This window comes from Ptychodera flava, chromosome 13 (genome assembly GCF_041260155.1).
Source record: "Ptychodera flava strain L36383 chromosome 13, AS_Pfla_20210202, whole genome shotgun sequence".
NCBI classification, from domain to species: domain Eukaryota; kingdom Metazoa; phylum Hemichordata; class Enteropneusta; family Ptychoderidae; genus Ptychodera; species Ptychodera flava.
Window position 1 is genome coordinate 2,835,930 of NC_091940.1, and position 21,792 is coordinate 2,857,721.

General features: G+C 36.6%; 1 protein-coding gene across 1 annotated transcript in view; it reads left to right on the top strand.

The window, feature by feature from the left end:
• The window catches only part of LOC139147097 (cleavage and polyadenylation specificity factor subunit 1-like), a 57,869-nt gene extending 38,624 nt beyond the window's left edge, over positions 1–19,245 (top strand). Inside the window, exons 31-41 of the mRNA XM_070717960.1 lie at positions 21–105; positions 590–731; positions 1,158–1,226; positions 2,307–2,390; positions 3,123–3,299; positions 3,647–3,713; positions 6,161–6,208; positions 6,616–6,774; positions 7,344–7,473; positions 9,285–9,423; positions 16,046–19,245. Of these exons, the coding sequence (XP_070574061.1) occupies positions 21–105; positions 590–731; positions 1,158–1,226; positions 2,307–2,390; positions 3,123–3,299; positions 3,647–3,713; positions 6,161–6,208; positions 6,616–6,774; positions 7,344–7,473; positions 9,285–9,423; positions 16,046–16,093 (1,148 nt within the window). The 3' untranslated portion in view covers positions 16,094–19,245. The remainder of the gene's footprint in view (positions 1–20; positions 106–589; positions 732–1,157; positions 1,227–2,306; positions 2,391–3,122; positions 3,300–3,646; positions 3,714–6,160; positions 6,209–6,615; positions 6,775–7,343; positions 7,474–9,284; positions 9,424–16,045) is intronic.
• The last annotated feature ends 2,547 nt before the right edge of the window (positions 19,246–21,792 follow it).

Below are 21,792 nucleotides of genomic sequence, written 5' to 3' on the forward strand. Positions count from 1 at the left end.
GTATTTTTTATCTTTTGCAGGGGAGAGATTTATCTTCCCTACCATTGAGAGGTTTAGTTTGCAGTTATTTTCACCGCTGAGTTGGGAAGCCATTCCACAAACCAAGTATGTAGTGAAACTCTTGTAAAACTTTTTGTAGTGATGTCAACATTCATACACCATACACACAATGAGCTATGAAATAAAACATCAATGAAATGTGCATATCTTGCCATTTGTCTCATAAAATATGTAAAAAGTAAACAAAGCTGTATCAGTTCTGAAGTAAACCATACCAATGCTGAACCAAGGGTAAAACTGCAGAATATTTAGATATGTGCAAAATACAGATTTGTATATTGACTTCCACTTTAATATATGAACACATCAGTTGTATACATTGAAACGATGAATGCATATTATACAGCAGATTGAAAACTTAAGACGTAAGACAATCCAATCGCAAGCATTTGAAAGAAACAATTATCAAGTGAATTTGTTTCCACGTCAACTCCAGTTCAAGAATGAGATATTAGCCTCAGTACTTCTGACTGCCATTGCATTGCTGCCAAATACCAAACACTATTCTGCATTACAACCATGTTTACAGGATAGAGATGGAAGATTGGGAACACATCACTGACTTGAAAACAGTATCACTGAAATCAGAGGGTACAGTTAGTGGTTTAAAGGGATATGTTGCTATTAGTACTACCATTGTCTATGGGGAAGAGGTGTCTTGTAGGGGAAGGGTAAGTTCATATCCTACAACTCAGTTAGAATATTCTGATGTCATGTCTGTCTGTCTTTGTAATTAACTGATTATTATCTTCTTCATCACTGTACATGTGTAGTGGAATGTAGAATTCTCATGGTTTTCATAAACAGTTAAATGTTACAGATAGTGACGGTCACTGTATGTTCAAATGAACTGTGTTCAGGTCTGACTCATTTAAGCTTTGCAAACCTGTAGAATCAGTTTCTGTAAGGTGTGGCATTTTCAATAACAATTTCATCATAAAGATTGCTTTTTTGAGACATTTTTGTAGAGTTATTACAATTGCCAGCACCTATGCTCACTGTCTTACCTTCACAGCAAATGTTCAAGATTGAGTCTTCTCAACTTTAGTGAATTCTTACCTCACTCTGAATATTTCATATCATGTTTTATTCTTCAGATCCTTATCTTTGATGTGATTGAAGTTGTCCCTGAACCTGGACAACCTCTTACAAAGAATAAGTTTAAGGTAATGTTTGTTTTGGATTTGTTGTGATTATTTAATCCATTATTACCCTGTATCCGGTCTTTCAGTTTCTTTCAGCTCAGGGATAAAGAGAGAAAACACACTCTATGTAGACAACTCACAAAGAGATAAAACACTATATGTGGACAGAATCACAAAGAGCCCATGAAATGGTCTATTACACACAAATGATAGGATCACTCCCACTGATTCCTGTACCACAATATCTTCATTTCGGTGAATATGTATTATGTGTATTTGCAGCATGGTAAAGGGTGAAATTTGCACTACCTAGAATTCTCTTTAACATCAAGTCTACATTTTCATGTTTTTTCAGAATCTGTTTCTTATCCCTCGTAAATGACCAACAATTCTGTGCTACTTTGGTTGAATTCTTGTTCTCTTGAATTTACCCGTTTTTAGCTCATATTTGGTATTTATATAAATAGCAAAAAGAGCTTATATGATGAGTCAGTGGCGTCTGTATGTGGGTATGTATGTGCGGATGTATGTCTGTCACACACAAAGGCTCCCATACTGCCAAAGCTACCATCTCAGTATTTGGTGTGCAGGTAGATGCAGGGGTTGAGATGTGGCGTTGTTCAAATGAACACATCAGTGTCAAAAATGTGCAAATGAGGTAAGAAAAAGAGAAATCCTGCAAATGTTTTGGAGTAGTGGCATGCCAGTGACTGAAACAGGCTTGAGTCTTTTCCTGTCATTGTATGAACTGTTACATATTAACAGACCTGCTCAAACCATAGACAGTAGAGGGGGAAGACCGTCTATACTCAAACTGAGAGGGGCTAGCTGTTTCTGCTATGTACTTTGCTAAAGTTGACCTCCAGTACCTAAATTTTCAGACCTTATTTACTTTGTCATTCTTGTTTTTCTGGTTTAGATATTTCTTGTTGTTTTTCTGGTTGTACTGTGCAGAAATCATTGTCATAACATCAACGTAGAATTTTCCTGCACTGAACAGATAGAAACAACATTTATTGTTGATCTTTGGTATGTACCAATTCTGATCAAATTTGAGCGACACCGTATAATTGCAGTATTTTTTTATATTTTTTCAATCAGATGCTGTACAGTAAAGAACAGAAAGGTCCAGTGACAGCATTAGCTGAGGTGGAAGGTTTCCTTGCCAGTGCTGTTGGTCAGAAGGTGAGTTGGTATTCATCTCATTACTGAGTGGTTGGTGAATTCTGTTGACATACTGCAAGCTTATGATAGCAGTCATTCTAAACAAGACACTGTATCTGCCAGTCAGTTTGAGAATCTCTGCAGTTTGTTACATTGATTTCTTTACAAAGAAAGTGATTTACAAACTTTTTATATGTTGGGCAACATTGAAAAAATGATATTTCATGGTTTTTCTGTTGACTGCTTTGAATGATAAGGTTTTCTCACTCTCATGTTGGCATTTGAAAAGCCATGTTTCATTTGCCACAAAATATCATGATCTCCTTCTTGCAGATGTGACACACTTTTCGCTAATGTTATCATTTTTTTTTTGTAAAAATTTCATCAAAGGCCAAAAATTGAAAGATTGACAACCATTGTGCTATTGCTGAGAATAATTTATGGAAAATCTGGGAGTAAGCTTTCCTGGCTGCATAGTAGATGTACCAAGTACTAAAAATTACACGATAGAGGCATGATTTCCTTGCAGATAGAGAAACAAAGTGAATGAAACAATGCATTTCAGAGTGAAAAGTGAATATTAATGTAGGAGTGGTATATCAATGTGAAGTAAAGACATTGTATCAGGGACAGGGACCATGTTGAGTTTGTTTGCCAATCTTACAGTGTTTTATTGAGGTTTGTTGAGGGTGTCAGTTACTTTGATTTGAAAATGAAGGCAGCAGACTAATGTTGCTTGTATGTGTCTTTTAGATCTACATTTGGGCATTCAGGAACAGTGACCTGGTTGGAATAGCGTTCATCGACTCACAGATATTCATCCACCAACTATCAAGTATCAAGAATTTCATTCTTGTTGCTGACATCAAGAAGAGCATTGCATTATTAAACTATTCTCTGGAACACAGAACATTGTCTCTTGTCAGCAAGGTAACTATCTACAGTTATTTCTTTGACAATTTAGAGAGCAAATTTCATATCATTATAGCAGATATTGTGTACATTTCATTGTACACTGCCATGTGCAGATAATTACATGGAGTTGAGTTGATATGATTCCATCCAGCTTTCATGGAATTGTAGCTGACATGAAACATAATCACAACCAGCAATGTCAAGGTATTTCACTTATCTGTGGTTTACATCCCTGTTTGTATACTACTGCAGTTTTTTTGCCTCACGTACTGTGATTAACAAACATTTGCATCAATAGTCATAAAATAGATTGATAATTATCACATTTTTATCTCATAAAATAATGTACTGTGTTTTTGCAGGACACAAAGCCCCTTGAAGTGTATGCCTGTGAATACATGGTTGATGATACTCAGCTTGCATTTCTTGGTAAGTTACCATCTTTCCAAGTATGAACTTTCTGTACAAGCATGGAAATATGAAACACCAGTAACTAATTCATGCAGAGTATATCAGTGAAATGAAGAATGTCAAAATGAATGGCTTATATCATGAATGACAACCCTGACATCAAGTAGATGTCACTCACTGTAGTTCAGTGTCAGGAAGTACTCAATGTACAAGGCTATCACCTCCCTCCATGTCCCTGTCACTCTTTGCATGCAAATGCCACATTCTGTTATTGGTCTTGTTAATTATACGATTTATGACAGTGTGACATCACAGTGTATCAAATCCCATGATGCAATTACAGCTCACAAGGCGGCTGTAGGGTAGTATACTCCAGCCTACCAGTAGGTAGGATTTGAAAAAATACAGTGAAACGTATTGCTGTGTGATGATGCAACATTATTAACAGTAAGTGTTGCTATTGTACCATTTGAAGATCTGTATAAGTCATGTGAAAGTCACATAAGTCACATCTATAGTGATAAAACATGCATAGACTTGTCGCGATTTTACTTTGGTTGCTTCTTGTCGTATACGGATATAATTTATCTTAATCCCACACACTACAGGGATTATATAAATTCATATTACTTCCTTATTCCTGAATGTTGAGAAGGAACCATATAATTTGACACAGGAGGGTCTCAATTCCCATATAGGTAGAAAGGTTGAAGTTTTTAGTCCCCACGGACACCGTCCGGGGGGACTTATAGGTTTGGTCGTGTCCGTGCGTGTGTGCGTGCGTGCGTGCGTCCGTCTGTGCGTGCGTCCGTCCGTTCACGCAGATATCTCAGAGATGCCCGAAGCGATTTCATTCAAACTTGGTACAAGGATTACTTCATATGTCATACAGATGCACGTCGATTTGTTTTGTGATACGATCCAATATGGCTGCCAGGCGGCCATTTTATTACGATTTTCATGTACAGAGCCGTAATTCAGGCATGTTTCACTGATTTTATTCAAAGTTGGTACAAGGACATTGACCAATGTCATAGATATGCACGTCAATTCTTTTTGTGATACGATCCAATATGGCCGCCGTGCGGCCATTTTATTACGATTTTTCATGTACAGAGCCATAACTCAGGCATATCTCAACTGATTATATTCAAACTTGGTACAAGGACATTGACCTATGTCATACATATGCACATCAATTAGTTTTGTGATACGATCCAATATGGCCGCCAGGCGGCCATTTTATTACGATTTTTTCATGTACAGAGCCATAACTCAGGCATGTTTCTACAGATTTTATTCAAAGTTGGTACAAGGACATTGACCTATGTCATACATATGCACATCAATTTGTTTTGTGATACGATCCAATATGGCCGCCAGGCGGCCATTTTATTACGATTTTTTCATGTACAGAGCCATAACTCAGGCATGTTTCTACAGATTTTATTCAAAGTTGGTACAAGGACATTGACCAATGTCATACATATGCACATCAATTTGTTTTGTGATACGATCCAATATGGCCGCCAGGCGGCCATTTTATTACGATTTTTTCATGTACAGAGCCATAACTCAGGCATGTTTCTACAGATTTTATTCAAAGTTGGTACAAGGACATTGACCTATGTCATACATATGCACATCAATTTTTTTTGTGATACGATCCAATATGGCCGCCGTGCGGCCATTTTGTTACGATTTTTTCATGTACAGAGCCATAACTCAGGCATATCTCAACCAATTTTATTCAAAGTTGGTACAAGGACATCAACCTATGTCATACACATGCACATTGACTTGTTTTGTGATACGATCCAATATGGCCGCCGTGTGGCCATTTTATTACGTTTTTTCATGTCCAGAACCATAACTCAGACATGTAGCAAGCAAATTTATTCAAAGTTTGTACAAGGAGATTGACCAATGTCATACATATGCATGTTAATTTGTTTTGTGATACGATCCAATATGGCTGCTGTGCGGCCATTTTGTTATGATTTTTTCATGTACAAAGCCATAACTCAGGCATATTTCAACCAATTTTAATCAAAGTTGGTACAAGGACATTGACCTACCATATGTCATACATATGCACATTGATTTGTTTTGTGATTCGATCCATTATGGCCACCATGTGGCCATTTTATTATGATTTTTCATGTCCTGAACTACAACTCTGACATGTATCAAGCGAATTTATTCAAAAGTATTTTTATCACAGACCTAATGAAGAGGACTCTATCCTCTCTGAGGACCTGTAATCAAAGCACCCATTAACAAGTTGGGACTGTGTCATCAACGATGACTTGTCTATCTTACATTCTGGGCCATTGAAGGAATCACTAACATACATGTAATACCTGCACCGTCATAATTTTACCGTAGACAAGGTCAAGCATGATATATCAGTCAGAAGCTGTTTGCCCCGGCATAATCTATGATCCTGTATTTTCTTTTCACAGTGTCTGATGCTGACAAGAATTTGATTCTGTATCATTATCAGCCTGAAGGTAAGGCATAGAATTTGACACACTGGAAATGGTGATGGAATCAAATATGCATGTAAAGAGAGAATAGCCATGTAGGGAAATGAGTCCGGAAATCTATTTCATAAATTTGCATTTTGATATGAATGAATTTGCTTTTACACGATGTGTTGTGTACTAATGATGTCATTCAGGTGTGTATTGAAAATTGGTTGGCTTTAGAGAAATATTTATCATTCATGTCAACAATTTGACATCAAAGGCAAAGTATTTGTTTTAATGGCGGGACTGTGGTTCAATGAAGATTTCAAGATGTACATGCCAAGCAGATGGCAATGACCAATGCACAACAATGACAACATACCTGTACAAACTTTTGCAAATACCAAACAACAGTCTTGCAGTGACATACAATGTTTGTATTCTTTAAGCACGTGAAAGTTTTGGTGGAATGAGACTTCTAAGAAGAGCTGATATCAATATTGGTAGTCATGTGACAACATTCTTCAGATTACGATCCAAGTTATCAGATCCAGCCACAGAGAAAATACTATCAGGTTATATGGAAAGAAGACATACAACCATGTTTGGTGAGGGTTATGTCATATTTAACTGCTTTTTATTGTACACTGTAATTGCGATTTTTTTTCCCAGTTGTACCTCAGTATTAGCAACTTGTAAATTTGGTTGATGTAAATACAGTATACCTTGTACTGAAAAGTAGAAGGCGAGCAACATGCATTTGTCTGTGTATTTCTACTTAAAAATTTTAATATCATCCTGTGCAGACAAGTTCATTTGATGGTCTCAGTGCTATGCATTAAATGTTTTTATTTTGTAAAATTTTTGACCGCAGAGACAAGAATTGTCAAATTACTTCAAAAGCCAACTTTTTAATATTGATGCTTTTGTCACCATCAACTGTCAGAATCTTCATGGACAATTTAGTAATTACATTCAGTTTTCGTAGCTTGTGCAGTGTTGCGATCTTGCCTCACGTATTAAAAGCTAACTTGGTGGACATGTCTTTAAAGCAAGATTGTAGCCATTACAGACGATAATATAATTTCTTCAACTGAAGGATTAACTGTGATATTACAAACAGGATAATTACCCAAGATTCAGTATCATCAATAAATCTTTTGTATTCTACTCACAGCAACACTAGATGGCAGTATTGCGTTCCTGCAGCCCATGACAGAGAAAACCTATCGTCGTCTGTTGATGTTGCAAAATGCCTTGATTGTTCAGATTCCACATACAGCTGGATTAAATCCAAAAGCATTCAGGTCAGTCTAATGTGCAAAGAGTAAAAAGCTCTTTCTAACTCAGGCAAACAAGGTTTTTTACATGTACTCCATTTTTTTTGCTGTGAAAGAGTGCAATTCTTGCTAGGATAGTGAAATATTGCATGCTACCTTGTTAAAGGGGCAGGTTAATTATTAGCTTTATCTGAAGTTAAATAGACCAACCTGATAAAACTTTCAATGGAAAATAAAAGACTAACACTGTGTAAATACTCACTGTCGACAAGAACTAATGCAAGAACCAGGAATTGAGGACTGCCCTTTTAAATTTAGAGTGAATTTTTCCAGACATGACTGAAAAGATAGGTATCGAAGCAAAGAAATTCTTGCTTCTGTTTTAGTGAGCCACTGTGTACAAAGTAATACAAACCATCCTATGATCTTACAAAATGTTGAGTCTATTTTCATCAAAGTTTTACACTCTATTTGATTGTTCAAAATGTTGGGTTTAGACGAGAAGTTATGCTGGTGATTGAATCAAGGTGCAATTCATGTGATGCCTAGTTAACATATTTCTTTAAAGGCATGGTTCAGGCATCAGATTGTCTCGCGGGGAAATTTACTAAATACATTACAATTTCAATGGAAAACAAAAGGCTATGGCACCTTCATAATCTTCTTACAGATTAGAACAAACTCGCTCCCTGGGATGGATTCCCCCACCTTTAAATGAAAACTGTTTTATGTACAATATTTTTAGATGATTCACTATTTTAAGTACACGGTTAAAAGCAAAGCCCTTTGATTTATGGTTTACTATTCAAACTCAATGAAAAGTGGTGATCTGCAATGCACCATGTATTCTATGTTTAGCAACATTACAGTACACAATATATCGCTTCTTGAAAGTGAAAAATTGAAAATTAAAATGCAATTTTGGAAAACTTTAGTTCAGTCTTTGCTGAAATACCTTATAATCTTACTTCATCAATTACAGTTGTGTTGACTGGCAACTGCATTCAGCATACTTTCCTGTCATCAATATTTGAGTTCAATGGTATAAGTGAATGTGCTACATTAGTGCAGGATAGAAAAATCCTAGGACATCATCTTGTTTGAATTGAACACTGAGGGAGCTGTGAAGACTTATGAATGCACTGTTATTGTCTGACATGTTCATTCTCATTTATGACAGGAGTCACCCCTTTTGGCTGAGATCTCTTGTAAAATGAGTGTTTCTACTCAAAGCTTCCTTGTATTTTTCCAGTTACTTGCATTGTTCATGTAAGCTCTCTGTACAAAGGTTTACGACCCAGAGTGCATTGCTGTAATGAGAAAGATTGATCAGTAACACTATAACTATCAAATAATCCACATCTATGCCATGAAAATGAAACAGAGTAAACCACACTTTGCAGCTTTTATGTTGCAAGTGAAATTCAACTACCATCTTGAGTACGAAATAGCTCTGGAAAAAGACAAATTAGAGAGACACTACAGCAAATGGATTTCAATTTTACACAAAATTGTAGATAACTAAGCACTGTACTTCATTTTAATTTAAGTTACTGTTACTAAAGAAAATGTTACCAATAAAACAACTTAATACAAAAAAACTATCAAATAATCTTGTTTTAAGAATTCTGGATGTTTTATGCCAGACCAACACTAAACCGCTATGAAATGTTGTAACAAATACACAACTACAAATATGAGTCAAACACACCACAACATTTCTTGCACACCAACACACCACACACACACACACACACACACACGCAAGGACACTGATGAATTTCTATATGTCTACCAGTATTTGGGATGATGCATTTCATTGAATGTTTTATTTACAGAATTGTGAGGCATCACTACAGAGAGTTGCAAAATCCACTGAAGAATATCTTGGATGGTGATTTGTTGTGGAAGTATACATCACTGAGTGTCCAGGAAAAAAGTGACTTGGCCAAAAAGATTGGTACAAGTGTTGATCAGGTTAGTGTAAACACTAAGGTTTGCTTTTTCTTACACACAAGATTCTGTATCTCCTCAATTTTGGAATATTTTGAATATTGAAATATTTATATAGTATTATGTATAATACAGTACATGCAATATCTAAGTTTCAAGTATACCTTTTTTTGTAATATGTACCAGTAAAGACCATGTATTGCTGATTAACTTTAGTAGCTACGGTTGCCATTCTGGGAAAACATAGATTTTGTGTTTGCTGAATGGTGAAAATGTAACAATTTCAGATCATTGGTTATCAGTTACTGTTGTTACAAATGCATCCCACTGTTGCCACAACTGAATGATCGGTAGAGTTGAAGTTTAGGCTTTTCTGTTCATTGTAAGATTTTGCAGAACGTATTGTATTGAAATGCAGATCCATATGCATTTCAAATCCTTTGCTCATTATATCTGGACACACTACAAATACACTAACAACTATTGATATTTTTATTGAAGTGCAACTTTATACAATCTTATAAAGTGTAATAATTATAATTATTCTCTGTTCCCCCCTGGCAGTATATCTCTGTCATTACATGCTCATGTTGTATTTATCATGGAAAAAGGAGTTGGATTGAAGTCAATATCTTGTATTGTATGTACACTTTAGAAATGAACCAAACTCCTTTCCTTTGTTGAGAATATTGTCGTTGTGTTGCCAGTGAGCGTAGAAATAAGAACTCTGATTAGCATTGAGCTGACAGAACAAAAAGTTGGTAGGGACTTGCCTTTCGGAGTTTTTCAATGAAATAGTTGTTTGTGTATCTGTTGCTTGCAAATTCATATTAAGCGTAAGTATGGTATAATGTCTCTTGGAAAAATGTGTGGATAATGATGGCAACGTTACCCTAGGTATCAAACAGAATATTATGGATGCAAAGGTGTGTTAAATGTGGCAGATTTATTGTTACAGTACATAAGGGGACTTTAAAGGGAGCACCCATCAGTGACCCATGGGATGATACAACAAGCAGTGAGTGGTGTAGAGCGTGCTGTTACCAGGTGACCAATGGGCAAAAAGTACTGGCAAACCAGCAAAAACAGCGATGCCAAAAGGGTTTCTAGGATGCTTAGACATTGTCAAGTCTTTTTCTCTTTTATTGAATCCATTTATTGTGTTCATAGTATGTGTTCTCATTCAGACGTCTCATATACCAAACATTTAGATATTATCACCGCTATAAACACACTACATCCTTGACTTCAAGATTAGTATTGTTTTTATCTGGAACATACTTTATTAGAGTATTTTGCTCTTGTTTGAATATCATACTCTCTGTTGATAAAAAAATACCGCAATTATACGGTGTCGCTCAAATTTGATCAGAATTGTTACATACCAAAGATCAACAATAAGTTTTATTTCTATCTGTTCAGTGCAGGAAAATTATACGTTCATATCTGCACAGTACAACCAGAAAAACAACAAGAAATATTTAAACCAGAAGATTAAGAATGACAAAAGTAAATAAGGTCTGAAACTTTAGATGCTGAAGGTCAACTTTAGCAACATGCATAGCAGAGAATCTTTCTACCATGGATGTACAAAAATAGACATCCATATGGTTTCAGCAGATCTGTTAATATGTCACAGTTCATAAACAATGAGACAGGAAATGAAGCATTAGCTGTTTCAGTTACTGCTACCACTCCCAAACATAATAGGTACCCTGCATACAAATAGGTTAAAGGTCAAAATCCTCTTATTCAGATGTGTGGGCTGAATCAGTTCACTGCCACCACTCCTGCACACTTGCAGTATTTCCCTTTTTAGCTCCCATAGCCATATGTATATATGGCAATGGAAGCTATTCTTATAGGCTAGGGAAATGTCAGTATGTATGTATGTATGTATGTCTGTATGTCTGTCCGTCAACATCAAAAACTCCAAAACCGCTGTACATTTCTTTTTGATATTTGGTGTGTACATGGATGATGGGCTGTAGATGAGATTTTGTTCAAATGAAGTTGTCATTGCCAAAAATATGCAAATTAAGTGAAAAATGTAAAACAGTCAAAATTGAAAAAACTCAATAACCACTGAGCAGATTACATGAAAAATTAGCATGTTAGTACTTTGGGCTGACATGAAATGATTGTGCACATCTTGGGTCAGTATCTTGGACTTGCTATTTTTCATGATTTTTTTTGTAATTTTCTCCCATTTTTGGTCAAAAATCTCCTGCTCTGAAACCACAAGTCCGATTGATTTGAAACTTGGTATGGAAGTGCATAGGAGTGACCTTTCCCAAATTTGGGCAAATCGTGGTGAAATTTGCATATTTTTAGTTTACACTTCCATAGACTCCCATGTATAAGGCAGATCTCCATAGACTCCCATGTATAAGGCCACAAAAAAAAAAATTTAGTTTCTCATCGTATTCATATTGCAAAAAGGATGCAGTGACACAATTTTTAGTCCCCACAGATGAAGTCAAGTGGGCTTATAGATTGGGTCATGTCCGTCTGTTTGTCCATCATGAGTCCATCCGTTCACGCAGATATCTCGGATATTTTGACAAAATGTCATGTGACCTTGATGACCTTTGATCTCAAATATACATATTTGTCCATAACTCAGTAACCACAAGTGCTACCACCCTTCATATATGGTATGATGGGACAGCTTATGACGCCACCTATTGTACCTCATTAATTATGCACATATCTAATTTTGAGCGAGCCAATAGAGCTAGAGGTCTGATTTTTGGTATATAGGGATAACTTAGCAATACAATTTTTTTGACAAAATGTCACGTGACCTTGGTGACCTTTGACCTCAAATATACATATTTGTCCATAACTCAGTAACCACAAGTGCTACACCCTTCATATATGGTATGATGGGACACCGTATGACGCCACATTTTGTACCTCATTAATTATGCACATATCTAATTTTGAGCGAGCCAATAGAGCTAGAGGTCTGATTTTTGGTATATAGGGATAACTTAGCAATACAATTTTTTTGACAAAATGTCACGTGACCTTGGTGACCTTTGACCTCAAATATACATATTTGTCCATAACTCAGTAACCACAAGTGCTACACCCTTCATGTATGGTATGATTGGACACCTTATGACATCAGATATTGTACCTCATTAATTATGCGCATATCTAATTTTGAGCGAGCCAATAGAGCTAGAGGTCGGATGATTTTTGGTATATAGGGATGACTTAGCTATACAATTTTTTTTGACAAATGTCACGTGACTGCGGTGACCTTTGACCTCAAATATACATGTTTGTCTATACTCAGTAACCACAAGTGCTACACCCTTCATGTATGGTATGATGGAACACCGTATGACGCCACATATTGTACCTCATTAATTATGTGCATATCTAATTTTGAGCGAGCCAATAGAGCTAGAGGTCTGATTTTTAGCTCCCATAGCCATATGTATATATGGCAATGGAAGCTATTCTTATAGGCTAGGGAAATGTCTGTATGTATGTATGTCTGTATGTCTGTATGTCTGTATGTCTGTATGTCTGTATGTCTGTCCGTCAACATCAAAAACTCCAAAACCGCTGTACATTTCATCTTGATATTTGGTGTGTATATGGATGATGGGCTGTAGATGAGATTTTGTTCAAATGAAGTTGTCATTGCCAAAAATATGCAAATTAAGTGAAAAATGTAAAAACAGTCAAATTGAAAAAACTCAATAACCACTGAGCAGATTACATGAAAAATTAGCATGTTAGTACTTTGGGCTGACATGAAATGATTGTGCACATCTTGGGTCAGTATCTTGGACTTGCTATTTTTCATGTTTTTTTTGTAATTTTCTCCCATTTTTGGTCAAAAATCTCCTGCTCTGAAACCACAAGTCCGATTGATTTGAAACTTGGTATGGAAGTGCATAGGAGTGACCTTTCCCAAATTTGGGCAAATCGTGGTGAAATTTGCATATTTTTAGTTTACACGTCCATAGACTCCCATGTATAAGGCAGATCTACATAGACTCCCATGTATAAGGCCACGAAAAATAAAAATTTAGTTCTCATCGTATTCATATTGCAAAAAGGATGCAGTGACACAATTTTTAGTCCCCACGGATGAAGTCCAGTGAGCTTATAGATTTGGTCATGTCCGTCTGTTCGTCTATCCTGAGTCCATCCGTTCACGCAGATATCTCGATATTTTGACAAAATGTCATGTGACCTTGATGACGTTGACCTCAAATATACATATTTGTCCATAACTCAGTAACCACAAGTGCTACCATACTTCATATATGGTATGATGGGACAGCTTATGACGCCACCTATTGTACCTCATTAATTATGCACATATCTAATTTTGAGCGAGCCAATAGAGCTAGAGGTCTGATTTTTGGTATATAGGGATAACTTAGCAATACAATTTTTTTGACAAAATGTCACGTGACCTTGGTGACCTTTGACCTCAAATATACATATTTGTCCAAACTCAGTAACCACAAGTGCTACAGCCTTCATGTATGGTATGATGGGACACCTTATGACGCCACATATTGTACCTCATTAATTATGCGCATATCTAATTTTGAGCGAGCCAATAGAGCTAGAGGTCTGATTTTTGGTATATAGGGATAACTTAGCAAAACAATTTTTTTGACAAATGTCACGTGACCTTGGTGACCTTTGACCTCAAATATACGTATTTGTCCATAACTCAGTAACCACAAGTGCTACACCCTTCATGTATGGTATGATGGGACAGCTTATGACGCCACATATTGTACCTCATTAATTATGCACATATCTAATTTTGAGCGAGCCAATAGAGGTAGAGGTCCGATTTTTGGTATATAGGGATAACTTAGCAAAACAATTTTTTTGACAAAATATCACGTGACCTCGGTGACCTTTGACCTCAAATATACATATTTTTCCATAACTCGGTAACCACAAGTGCTACACCCTTCATGTTTGGTATGTTTGGACACCTTATGACGCCACATACTGTACCTCAATAATTATGCGCATGTCTCATTCTGAGCGAGCCGATAGAGCTGGATGTCTGATTTTTGGTATATAGGGATAACTATAGGAGAGAAATTTTTTTGACCAAATGTCATGTGACCTCGATGACCTTTTACCTAAAATATATATGTTTATGTCAATAAATAAGTAACCACAAGTGCTATGTCCTTTGTATTTAGTAGGATGGGAGACCTTATGACAACACATGCTTTACCTCATTAATTATGTACACATCTAATTCTGGGCAAGCGAATAGAGCTAGAGATCTGATTTTTTGGCATATAGGGATTAATTAGCAATATAATTTTTTTTTCAAAATGTCATGTGACCTCGATGACCTTTGACCTTGATTATACATATATATGCATATTTCAGTAACCACAAGTTCTATACCCTCCAATTTTGATAGGATATTAGACCTTAAGATGTCACATCTTGTACCTCATTTATAATGCGCATATGTATTTCTTGGCTGGCCAATACTGCTAGAGGTCTGATCTTTTTTCCCGATTTAGAACCATAACTTAGACATGCCTCATGTGTTTCAAATTGGGAACAATGACATAGACCTATGTGCCCATAGATCTCAACATATACACTCCAGTGATACTTCTTAATGACCACATTTTCCTGCCCCATCAAGACTAATACTCCTATTACAAGTTGGGACTATGTCATTGTAAATGACTTGTTGAGTTAATGGTTGTATCACAGTATTCGATATATCTAATTCTGTATTTTTTCCATTTTATATTCTGAATAATTACATTAAACATATTTCACTGTCTCCAGTACATTTCATTTAAGTATTTTCACACTTCATTCATGCACTTTATCCCTTTCACACATGTTCAAATATCTGACCAGAGAACAAACACTAAATAGTCCAGGATGGGAGCTACAGTGTCATTGACGCTATTCTCTTTACCTCATTTGCACATTTTTGACACTGATGTGTTCATTTGAACAAATTCACATCTCAACCCTCTACATCTACCTGTACACCAAATACTGAGACGGTAGCTTTGGCAGTATGGGAGCCTTTGTGTGTGACGGACATACATCCGCACATACCCACAAATATACAGACACAGACGCCACTCAGACTCATCATATAAGCTCTTTTTGGTATTTATATATAAAACCAAATATGAGCTAAAAATCATTTGTTGGTACCTATTTTTGCCTTAATGTTGTTTTAAACAATTTTCATTTGCTGGCAACAGGGTGCGGCTGATGTATCATGAGAGAAGTCATTAGAAATTGTAACAATTTCACCATGTAGCAAACATAAAATTGTAACAATTTCACCATGTAGCAAACATAAAATTCATGTTTTCCTAGTGGAGCAGCTGTTTCAACTAAAAGTGAATGCCTCAGTACATCAATGGCATGTCATAGTAGCTCAGAAATTACCATGTTTGTATTTGGTGTTGGAATGTGTATGTGTGTATGATAGAAATGTGCCAGAGAGGGAGCTGGGGAAGGGGAGGGAGGAACTGTTGGAAAGCTGGTCATGTATATTTACTCATAGCTTTTACAGATTAATTTCATGCAGTCTTAGCAAAAGGGTTTTGCAGGAAAAGATCAAAAAAGTCAACCTTAAACTTCTGTTCTATTACAGATTCTGAATGATTTGATGGATGTGGAAAGATACACGGCACACTTCTAGAAATCAACTCTCATGCTGTCGTTGAAAAAATTCAGAATTCATGAGTCAAGGCTTACCAGACAGATGAAGAGAGATTAAGAGAGAAATATTCAAGAATGAAGGAATACGACAAAAGGAATGGGCTAATTCTAATCTTCATGTTGCATGTTAATACAACATGTCTGTTCTGCAGGCAGGTTTATGGTTTGTCAATATTGTTTGCATGTAGATTTTATTTTTGTATCACTGATTTCAATATAATCAGCAGTCTGAAAGGAGGGTACTTCATTTGCATGCATAATTAGGGATTTAGTTCAAATTCGAACAGCGCCCTCTAGCCAGTGAGTGACGGTTATGGCACTTTTCGCCAGAATTTTATCCGCAGATATCTCAGCCTTCGTTAGCATCCGTCCTGTTTCCAGTTAGCGGCTGAATTGTACTCTTAGTTAGTGTTCGCCGATGATTTTTTATGGGGTTTTATCGATTCGTTTTTGCGTTAGCCTTATTTTCATGGTTTTCGAGCGACCGAAAATGCCGTTCACTAAACACTGCCGCAAAAGCATATCCAAAGTCAAATTTCCATGAGAAGTAAGGAGGGGACGTATCTTGAGTAGGTCCATACGATCTGAAAAAATCTCAGTGGCTTAAGCCTCCGTTTTTGAATAAGTCTCGTTGAAGTTGACTATGCAGCGACGTTCATGTGTTAAATCTAACATGGCGACCTACAGCGCAGTGTGAGTGTACACGTAAACTCTTTCAGCTCTTTCTCGGTCCTCACCGGCTAACTTGGCAGATTTTTTCGGTTCTGTTTATGTTTTCAATGATTGTGACGAGGAAGCAAGACTGCAAGCTTGTGTTACCTCACTGGCCAACACAATCTGCCTGGCTGGCTTCTCGGTAAAGTCGTGGACAGTGCAAATGGAAAAAAAAAAACACTACGGTGACAGAAGGGCTACGTTTATCACTGTCTGCGGCCGTACACGTAGTATAGTGGTAGACACCCGTCGTACTGACCAGCAGTGCTGTTTCGTTTATGAGTGATTTTTTCCGTTTTCGCATTCTAGTAGCTAGCAAGCATACAAAAACTGTAGGAAATAACATCGACTGCAAAAAATCTCCGTGGATAAATACGGCTACTCTGTATCCCGCACACGAGTACGTGAATATAGATGCGGCTAGAATGATAGCCGGTAAACAGCTGCGCGTTGCGGCCATCCCTGCTAGCATTACCGTTCGTGCTCGAACTAGACTGGCAAATGTTATAACTCATGTAACTAGCAAAAAATTTTTTTAAGTATTGATGGTCATAATGTGACATTAATTAAATACTTTATTTATATATAACATCAGTGACCCGAGATTATAGGAGTAAACTTTGAAAAAATGAAAGATTAATCGTGTAACACCCGCGCCGTGTGAACTACAAGTGGTTTGGTCGCGGTAAACAGCGTGGAGTGTACGTAGCGTAACGGGTGTTCGTATACTCATAGACCCTCGAGATCTACGTATACAGCGATATGGTAACTGCATGCCAACATTCAACACTGCCGCAAATACATGTCCATGGTCGCACGGTCATGAAAATTTCACCAAATGTTGATAATAGTTAAATGAATATTTTCTGAAATTTTCGGCTTGGCTTAAGACCTCTAAGGTCATTATCGAGCTGTTTTACGAAAAAGGTGAAGTTTACTTCCGCATTTGGCGGGTCGACCTCGCCACCCACTTTGTAGCGATTTAAATAAAATCTTCTCAACTTTTGTGAGTTTACCCAAGGAAAACAGATCATTAGTATGTATGCTACAACTGAAAGCAAAAATTATAGTTCTAGCTATTGTACGTTTTGCTGCACGTCGGTATTTAAAGACCACCCTTTCGCCGTATTTTATCCCTCACTGCAGTGGCGGTCAGCGTAACGAAAATGAGGCTCTCTAACACGAACTTTTATGCAAATTTCATAGGCTCCTTTCAGACTGTCAATATAATCAGCAGGCTGAGGATGATAGAAAAACTCTGAAATGTCATTTTTCATCGTCAATATCCCTTGTGATGCTTGTCATAATAGATTTCACACCACTACGTCTGTATAGACAAGAAATGTTTCAGGAAGAGAAAATACTGGCAAGCCCCGCTGTAAGACTCAGGAATGACAGAATACAGAAACTTTTTGTGAGCTCGGCCTTTATTTTCAGAACAGGTTCAGTGCTGATATAGCTATGGAATTGAAATCTTGACTCTGTTCAATGTCAGACAGTAAACAGTTATCGTAACATGGTCAAAGAACTTTGTCACAACATAAACATCACCTTTCAGTTTTTTGTCAAGCAATGAATTATCTGAGTTAGATGTAAACTGTGTCTAAAGACATTTTACAGTGTCATTTCAGTTGTCTGTATTTTTTTTGTGTTAAGTCATTCCAAATGTTATGTAGACATCATAATTGAAGCCTTTTATCAAATGTCTTCTGTGTTTGTTACATTTAACCAAGCTCTGACATACTTGTGATATTTAAATTTTTACCACTGCCAAGCATTTTGACTTTGTATGGCTTTGATAGAAATTATTCTATTTTCAATGTTTCATGTGATGATGGATCCTCTACCACAGCAAAAGTCTAACTTTGATATTTGATCATGTACTCTTTGTGTACCTTTCTTTATGAAATAACCTTATTTCATGTGAACAGATGACAGGAGAATAGCTATAAAAAACATCTTTTCTTGAACCCCCTTCATTATTAAATCACTTCAAGAATTTAACAAAGATCTGATATAATTATGTTTGCTGGGAAAAGTTTAAAATATAGATATAAAAAAATGGATATAAATTTGTATTTGTAGCTAAGACTTCAAGTGGCCTTAATATGTGGCCAACAATATTTCAAGTTATAAACTTCAGTTTCCACATTCTTTAGTAGGTTCTTCCTGGCTGAGCAGCCATCAGTATCATCTGATCATCAGCCTTAGAACGATAATGAAAGTTTAGCCCAACTCAATGCACATCCTCAGTGTCACATGTAAGAGTACAACAACAGAGAATTTGAAAAGATTTTTGATCTTTTATGAGAACATGTACTGGAGTTGCACAATATCATATGCTGAGTTCTTAGTACTTATATTACTTATGTTTCTTTCAAGTTGTGAATTTTGTAATACATACATATTCAACCACAAGGTATGTTGTATTTGTCGTGTTCATTGTTGGGTATCAGATGATTCAATATGGCAGTCATGTACAGTACTGTGCTAGCTTTTTGCTGTCCAATGCCTCTGCTACACTGAACAAAACACTATACTGAAACATCACTTTTTAATTGCTTTTTAATTGAAGTTACAAGATTTAATAGGAATTGGTACATATGACAATGTCAACTAAAAACATCACTCTTGCAAAAAGTCAATGTGAAAATGTTTATAGAGATATAACACCTTATTTCCAAATTGATTGACTGTTGCAAACAGAATGTCATTCTTTGACTAACAAGTTTCTGAGCAGGTTAATTAGGGTCCAAGTCCAATTCTTCATTACATTGAACAAGTGTCAATACATTGGTGGCACACAGCAATGTTGACAGGTCTTGTATCTGACATGGAATAAACATACACTTTCAGTGCTATCTTTGGTAGTACCAAGATTCATTTATGACTTGCAAAGATGGTCAATCCTCATCATTGCTCATATTTCTTACACAGTTCAGTCTTTGACACCTTGTGTCTGAACAACACAGCAACACCTGGTAGTCAGTGGCAAACATACTTGCAATGTAGCAGCAGCCATGTGGTTTCTCATGTCAATCTTTACTTTATAGCTACAAAATCCACAAACTGTCAGACCAAATTCTTCAAAGTTTAAATGACCTCTGCTTCAGTGCATCTTCACCCTGTATATCAAAGCAGTTTATAACTTGTCATCAGAATTTTGTGTCTCAGCATTTGTTTTATCATCTTTCAGCATTCGTGCATCTTGTGGTATAAGGTTAGGTATTCCATTTGGCAAAATGGAGTATGCTACACCCAGCTCATCACTTATCAGTTCATTGTTTTCTCTGTCATATCTGTGAAAGAGATAATAACTGTCAAACATGCAAGTAATATCTGTAGCACTGTTTTTGTCAAATAAACAACACCCTACTGTTTGTCAATACACAGTAAGTAGGGGCTTATCAGTAATCATCTATGGTTTCCGTGGATACAGTAGTACCAAGATTGTGCCTCTGAATGTAATCTTTTGCAACAATGAATATAAAGTGTTACAAGTAAAAATTTCCCTGGGTATCTACATTATGACGCGTTTCTGGTACATGGCCTCCACAAATAAAATCAATTTGACTGCTTCAGAAAACAAAAACATTGCTGAAAGTAAAAATGTGCAAGTTTGTGAGATCAATAATCTAAGACTAAGCATCTATCCTGCCATTAAAATAATGTAATTTGGGAATAAATCATGGATGTACATCTGTGATATAATTAAATTGTAGCTTTCAAACACACAACAACGTCTGTTCAGTCTGAATGGCTCTGTGACTTTCCCCTGTCAGTCCTTAGTCCAAGCAGTGCACTGCATCTTTGTGATGCGCAAATTCTCCCATCCCCGTCTTGTTTTTGGTGTGGCATTCACCTCCCATGTGACGAAATTTTGTCTGGTTTTTCCCCATCTCCTGCTGTCGTTCCCCTCTCTCTCTCTCTCTCTCTCTCTCTCTCTCCCTCCCTCCCTCTCTCTCTCTTTTCATCCGTATGCATTTAAACTACATCACCTAGGCTGCACCTTTTGTTTTGGTAGTCTAACATGAGAACAAAATCAATTGGCCAATTTTTCAGTATGTTTTGTGTGTGTGTATCAACTGCAATTTCGTGTTTTACTCCAAACATTGAAACACCATGCTAGAATAAAAAATATTCCGTTTGGCAAAATACTCTTTATTTGTTTAAAGACTATCATCATTGTTATCGATGACAAATGAATTGTAGTCTGGACTTGAATTCAATTTCAAACAATACGTTATAACAATGCTCACTGTACACATATGGCTGTGTTTAGTCACGATTACAACTTCAAGCTCCAACTTTTGAAACTTTTAAATTTCCCGTCTCTCCTAGAGAATGTTCTAAAAGTTATGGATGGTCTGTTCATAAAAAAAAATATTGTGCAAGCGGCTCACCGTAATCTTTGTACTTCTTTATAAAAACAAATTAATGTTTCTGTTGACACATAAAACAAAGAGGCTGGAGGAGTTCCATTTGATCTGGGCATGGAGGTACCATGATCTGGGTTTATGCCTATGGATGTGAAAAAGTACCTGTATGTTTGTGCACGTGTTCTTCCCAATATTAAAATACACAACATGAGAATGTTTTATTTCCCATCATACAATTTTTTTGCGACTTTTTATTTACGAGACAACCCAACACCCTTCGTATCAATCAGAGACGGTTTCGTTTCGAGTCTCTCCCTTCAAGTCTCCAAACCCGGCATGCCCCTATACCCGTGATATTTTCAAATCCCCCACCCCCATCAATATATCCCCGGGTGCTATATCCTATCCCCCGCCTCCAGGGGTGTTTGTGATGCGAATGCAGCCTTATTTGCTCGAGTGGGGGACACCTTCGTTGTTCAATATATTTCTTAACGATCTTCCAGATATATTTGGTGACATTTCTGACTTTCCTGTTGATATGGGTGATCTTAAATTAAATTGTATTTTATATGCTGACGATTTAGTT